At 38.3% G+C, this 6,686-nt stretch overlaps 1 protein-coding gene across 2 annotated transcripts in view; it reads right to left on the reverse strand.

The window, feature by feature from the left end:
* LOC114563857 (general transcription factor IIF subunit 2) overlaps positions 1 to 3,964 on the reverse strand; it is a 54,584-nt gene extending 50,620 nt beyond the window's left edge. Inside the window, exons 1-4 of one of the 2 annotated variants that reach the window (XM_028590789.1) lie at positions 3,742 to 3,964; positions 3,187 to 3,260; positions 3,053 to 3,071; positions 947 to 1,091 (exon numbers count right to left, since the gene is read on the reverse strand). In XM_028590789.1, coding sequence (XP_028446590.1) covers positions 947 to 1,091; positions 3,053 to 3,071; positions 3,187 to 3,260; positions 3,742 to 3,834 — 331 coding nt within the window. In that variant the 5' untranslated portion in view covers positions 3,835 to 3,964. The remainder of the gene's footprint in view (positions 1 to 946; positions 1,092 to 3,052; positions 3,072 to 3,186; positions 3,261 to 3,741) is intronic. The other variant, XM_028590790.1, reaches the window with a different exon arrangement.
* Between the last annotated feature and the right edge of the window lie 2,722 nt (positions 3,965 to 6,686).

Consider the following 6,686-nt stretch of genomic DNA (forward strand, 5'->3'; position numbering starts at 1 on the left):
TTTAACAATCAACTCAATCAGGTAAATTAACATGAGACTACAATTTTCTATATTTAACAAAATTCACTTAAACTCTAGTCTAAATCAACGAAGTTTCATTTACAGGATTGTTCCGGTGCCGCCAGATGTCCCTTGTTTTCGGTCAGATGTCCCTCACCTTCCGCTTTCTTTGCGTTAGCATTCTAAACTCCGGGCAATTCGGGAAACATCCTCCAAGCTAGAACCGACAATCAAATTATATTTATGTTTTTTGTGTAAAATTTTTAATCACACAATCAACAGCCATTTAAGTTCCAAGAGCTGGCCTCCCTACATGCCCGTGTTCCACCAAAACAAGTTCCTTCCTGAGGCTATTTCGCAGAGGCACCGTACATGCGTCCAGCACGTAGCGCCGCCCAAGACTACTGTGATTGGTCTAAAGAAATGCCAATAACCAGAGCACCTTTTTCTTCTATCCCAGAATGTTGTGTGGACCAGCCAGACCCTCCTCCGCAGCGCTGTGGAGATAGGTCTGTCAATGCGACCTACCTAAACTCTAACCTCTGTCTTGAGTCTGAACTACATTCAGACTTTTTACATGTTGTCCCTTTTCTTCTGGGAAACGGCAACATCCTCTTTGTGAATCAATGTGAATACTATTATTACAAGCCAACATTTTTTCTTAAAAATGTCAGACGTTTGTGGGAAGCCTTATTTTTGCTTAAATTGTTCATTTTATCTGCAAGTACTTGCAGTAGATCTTAGATCACATCCGTCAAAGATATCAACTTTTGTTTAGCTTACAAACCACACTGCCTTGTAGAGCGTCACAGGAATCACTACACCGTCAAATCTATTGGCATCTATTTGAAGCCCCCAGCCCCTATTGAACATGTGTTTCAGATGACATTATCTAGCACAAAAGAAACACTGAGACGAGGGCTGAACAGCTGAGTCGGAGACTGACCTGCGTTGCTCTGGCTGAAGACAGCCATGGTCTGTCCACCCACTGTGTGCATTGTGAAGGGATGCTCCCTTGGGACCTGCAGTGATGCATCCTGCTCCCCCGCAGCTCCGACGGCCGTCAGCTCCTCATTCAGGCTGAAATGTACCTGAGAAACACAGCTGAGTCAAGGCCCTGCTGACTAGTCAGATTAACAACAAACTCTCGGATTCATCACACAAGGTCAAATATGATATGATGAACTTATGTTGAAGCTCTGAGGAACTTTAGGTCAATGCAGCAGCAAATAGTGATGGGATCCAACAAAGAAAAAAACAAATATGGCAAATAACTGTAAATAAATGTGTTGCTAAAAACAAATACAATATATGCAGTATGAATGGGTGAAAACAATCATGAACAAGACTAGGTCAAAACCTAGTATATGGCTGGACCGTGTATGGTCAGGGGATAGTCAGCGGTGGTGTCCATAATGTCAATATAGATATTAAAGGTCCCATGACATGGTGCTCTTTGGATGCTTTTATATAGGCCTTAGTGGTCCCCTAATAATTTATCTGAAGTCTCTTTCCTGAAATTCAGCTTTGGTGCAGAACAACAGCCACTAGAGCCAGTCCCACAATGAGCTTTCCTTAGTATTGTGCCATTTCTGTGCCTGTAGCTATTGAGGAGGAGAGAGGGAGGGGCAAGGTGGAGGGTGGGGGTGTGGCCTTGACCAACTGCCACTTTTCTCGTTTGAAAGCCATGATGTCTCTCTCTCATGGGTTGGCCAAATTCTCTGGGCGGGCAAAGCAGAGAAAGGGGAGGTAACCTTGTTATGACCTCATAACAAGCAGATTCCAAAACGGCTCATCTGAGCTTTCCTTTTTCTCAAAGACAGAGCAGGATACCCAGGGCTCGGTTTACACCTATCACCATTTCTAGCCACTGGGGGACCATAGACAGGCGGGGGGAACTCATATTAATGTTAAAAAACCTCATAAAGTGAAATTTTGCTAAAACATGCTATGGGACCTTTAAATGTTCATCTGTAGTGGTCCCAGTAATATTTGTTTGTTTTGTACTACTACTAATTTCACAATATTAATAATAAATTATAAATAAATCAATATTACATGATCACTATCACTACCCTCTCCAATCTGTCAGAGTTACATACATCAATGTATCATTTGGGGGATTGGGGGGGGTAACAATAATCAAATGTGGCCAGTTTAACCCCCCCAAAAATGTTACAATGATGAATGTAACATATTAACTGTTATAAAACTTATAAAACTTTGAGGTATAGTGCCCAGGGGCACCACATTGTCTTAATACGGGCCTGCTGAAGTTACATTTCAAATTTCACATGACATGGTAAATATATGTTTGAGACAAATATTTAAGGACTGCTTTTCAATGCAGGCTAATCCTATTTTCAATAGTCAATAGTCATTGTTCTGAAATACTAATGTTACTTTGTTTAACAGACCAGACCTAGGTTGCACCCCATGATAATTATGAACCACAACTGTCAACTATACGTTGACCGATAAAAACCAAAAACTAAAAGCGAAACTTAAGTTCCACTAGCATAATTTACTTGTGCTACTTTCAGACTGTTGTAGAAAGAAGTGGCTGATCTTTAATGCAATATCTACAATGCCCATTATCAGCAACCATTCATCCAGTGTTCTAAAGGCACATTCTGTTCACTAATCTGATATCATTTTTAAAAACATTGGAGAACCCTTTTGCAATTATGTAAGCACATAATGTAATCTGAAAACTGCCGCCCTGGTTAAAAAAAAAAAACAATACAACTGATCTCAGCTGGTATTCTGTCTGTAATGGAGTGGAATGGAAATTTCTAAGTGACCCCAAACTTTTGACCAGTAATGAATATTTTAATTTTCCTGCCCCTCTCCCCTCTGTTCTCCTGGAGAATTTGACATGACGAAATATCAAAACCTGTTCATCCACTTTTTTATGTATGCTGTTTGTAAATGTTTTTTTCTTTTGTCTTTTCCATGCATTAAAAGGTTGAAACGGATGGCAGCAACAACAACATCCAAGAAGTTGATCAACTGATTGATGGGAGATTGCGAAGGTAAAAGCCTGCCTCACCTCTGTTTTGCCTTGCTTCCTGTCAAGGTGGATGAGAAGACAGAAAAAGTGTGCATTACCGATACTGATAATGAGGACAGGATTTAGGCATATGAAAATCATGTATTAAAAGCTTAAACATTTTCACAACATACTTTCCAATGGTAATCTTTCCAACATCTCCCTTTTCTGTGGCCTTGTCCCATTGCAGAGATAAATACTTGGGGACCTGGTGAGAGATAAGGCAATTTAAGAGGTCACTTGTATTATTAAGATAACAGGTGTTCTGTCGATATGTGCTCATGACGAAATGTGGTACTTAGAGGTGAGCTTGGGAGGTTAAGAATATCAGGGTCTCGCATTGCCAGACCTCCACAGTCCGCTGTGTCAGAGATGGAATATGTTGTAGGGTAAACCAATCTGAGGCAGAGTTAAGGCTGCCCTTCTTCCTGGAACCTAGCTACACTATACGGTTGCATTTTTCGACTAGCTAGTATAGGCAGCATAAATCGTCAGAACACGGGTAAACATGTACACCACAATACTAACTTGGCATGTTACTCAACATGAATTTTGACGATTATTTTTCGTCAAATTGTTAATTTTGACATGGATGAAATTCATTTTAATTAGTAAAACTGGTAACGTTAGCTAAATTAGCTCAGTTAACATTACTTTACGTTAGTTGTTGGGTGGATGAGTACTGTTACCGTTATAGGTGCAGGTGGTGAACAAACCTTGACAAGCCACAGGCCTTTACTTTGTTTGACTCCAGTTAGATTCACCTCCGTTTTGTCGGACATGGTTTAAATGTCAGAGTTTGAAAACACTTTACGTATACGGTAAACAAGAATTAACGTTAGCAGGATACGTGTTAACGCCTCAATTACGTCAGGAGTGCCCATTTAATTAGAATAACTACAAAATAGAATTTCCTGTTTCATCTTTCATAATAAAACTCCGAACAACGACACAATAGACCTTTCATAAAATAGTCTGCAGTTGAGTTATACCCATAGACTGTGTATTATAGTTATACCTCATTTTATGTCTTCTTGATTCATGTCTTTCTTCCTTTGTACTAGGGACAGGCGTTTCTTTTTCCACTTAGCTGTCCATACTGACCCAACTTCATTAGATTATGTATGTAGGCCTGCAGGCTACATGTTTGTTTTCATGGATGAAAAGTTACCAAAAGTCTTGTAGGTTGTGAATTCTTGCAATATCTGAACTTCTTGATTAATTTACAACAACTATTTGATCTTTAAATACATTTATCACTTAACTGTAGGACAAAAACTGTAGGACAAAACCATTGAAAAAGGAAAATACAATTACCTAGGCTACTGACAAGTAAAAGACAAATGTCTCAGGTGTGTGTGGTTTTGGGAACTGCAGGCAACTGATTAAATTTACATGACATCCACACTCAAACTCAAGGCATGGTAATGAATATGCATAACACGTCCACACTGGTGGCTTTTTGGATGGACTGTAGCCCACAACTTTATTTCATCATTACCATTTAACACACCAAACTAACAGCTTAAAAGGGGGTATCACTCTGTGAAGGCCTGCAAATAATTGTTTTCTAATGGTTATGCTTTTATTTTCTCACACTTACTATCGTAACAATATCAAACGTCTAATTTAAATCCAAGAGGGCAGAGCAAATATGAAACAGGCATCATTAAACAGCATGCTTACACACTTGTCAAAAATGATTTACAAGGCAGTGGTTAATTAGTGATTAATTTGAATAAAAAGCCATTTAAACTGTCTCCTTATGTCATTTTTAACCGAGACGAGTAGCATCACCATGTGGATCAACAGACACCCTGCACTCTTGTACAATCATACTGTCAAAACACACTAACATGTTGAAGATGATCTCTAGTCGGTATCTGATACTATGATGTGTGATATCTTTTTTTTTAAATTCCTATTTATATTTTAAATGAATATGTCATATAACCTCTATCTCCACGATCTGTAAAATGAAATCCATCAGATTTCTGTCATCACTGCAAATGAATGTCTTTCTGACCGGTCATGATATATTTTCTTCAGTCCGCATAATTGTAAATATGACTTGAATTAAATGAAGGCTGGAAGAGTAATGGCATTCATTTTCTTAAACAACTTCACAATTTCACCTTTAATGAAGATGTATTCTTATTCTGATACTCCATTATTTACTTACTATGATAAAAGGATGGGAGTTACAGAGCAGCAGAGTTTTTTGCAGGTGTACTTCTTTTGTCTATATAATTTTGCTCTTATTAAACGTGATGCATTCTTGTTAAAAAAAATAGGTTTCCCAAATATTATTTAAAAGCCCTTTGTGACTTAAAGTCACTGCTGTTGTGGATAATATAAAGAGATGAGCCAGTTCAACACTGACTGCACTAATTATTTTGCTTAATAAATTATGTATGTAGAGCTTGAGACCAGAGTGAATCAACATTAGCTTTCTAATTCATTAACATGAATCATTGGAGAGTGACACGCATGTAATTAATGCATCAGAAAATACAAAGAATGAAAAATGACATTCATTACAATATACAAAAACAACAATAATGTGTCGCCATTACTTGATATTAAATGACAGTTAACATTACAACTGGTAAACGTTTTTGCATAATGTAGAAATCCAGATTAAATAGAATCAAAGTGGATGTTATTTTTCTTCATTATTAAATATTGCTAGCTGGTTTTGAGAACAAGTGACGGTAGTTTATGGTTTTTCTGCCCTCTCTGTAGATCATGTTGTTGATCATGTAGCTTTGTCTAAGTAAAGATCATTTCTGGAGAAACCTGGTGGAACATTTTCTCATTTCTGAAGTTCATGTCAGAGTGAGTGACTGAGTGAATGAATACATAAAATAACAGTAAGAAGAAAACCATTTCTATACACTCTACAGCCTCAACAGTTTTCCTCTTCTGTATAATATGCTTCATAAATGAAGTGAAATATGAACATAGGGCAGATAAGTTGCAGTCTTGCACATAGGGCACCATGCCATCTGTACCCTGGTTGTGCCATGTTGCAAATCAACTTGCCAGAGGTGTCGGCAAGTTTTTTTCTATCCTCTTCGCCTTCATTAAAAGATATGGTGATAAGCGTGTTCGCTAAATATTTGTGACACACTGGTGTTAAGGATGGAAACTGTTCAACTGTTTTTGATTGGTATGAAACCTGCACTTTCAGCACAGCACACAATTAGCTGAAAGTAATCAAGCCCATGTAAAAATGCTGTATCTGTATAATTGTCCTTGGTAGAAATGGTAACTGAGATGCATGTTTTAACAGCAATATGCAGCAGGTAGTTGTGGCAGTTGGCACTGGTTTATGAATTTGGAACAGAATAACTTCCTGTGCCCCAAAAGGATCTCTCAGCAGTGTGACCTATAACAAACCAGCCATATCTGTGCAACACAAAGATTTTACTTAGAGAAAACTCAGAGGCTCCTTTGTCGGCTGACCAGCCATCAGCACATTCACATAAAGCTTAACACAAAAAGCTCTCGAGACACAGCTTCCAAAGTTTCCCTGCTGCTGGCTGCAGTTTATCTGCATCATTGGACCGTGCGTGTGTGTTTGGATGTGTATGTAGAAAAATGAAGAATAACTTCCTCTTATTACCCAAGT

The sequence above is a fragment of the Perca flavescens genome, chromosome 11 (assembly GCF_004354835.1).
Source record: "Perca flavescens isolate YP-PL-M2 chromosome 11, PFLA_1.0, whole genome shotgun sequence".
NCBI classification, from domain to species: domain Eukaryota; kingdom Metazoa; phylum Chordata; class Actinopteri; order Perciformes; family Percidae; genus Perca; species Perca flavescens.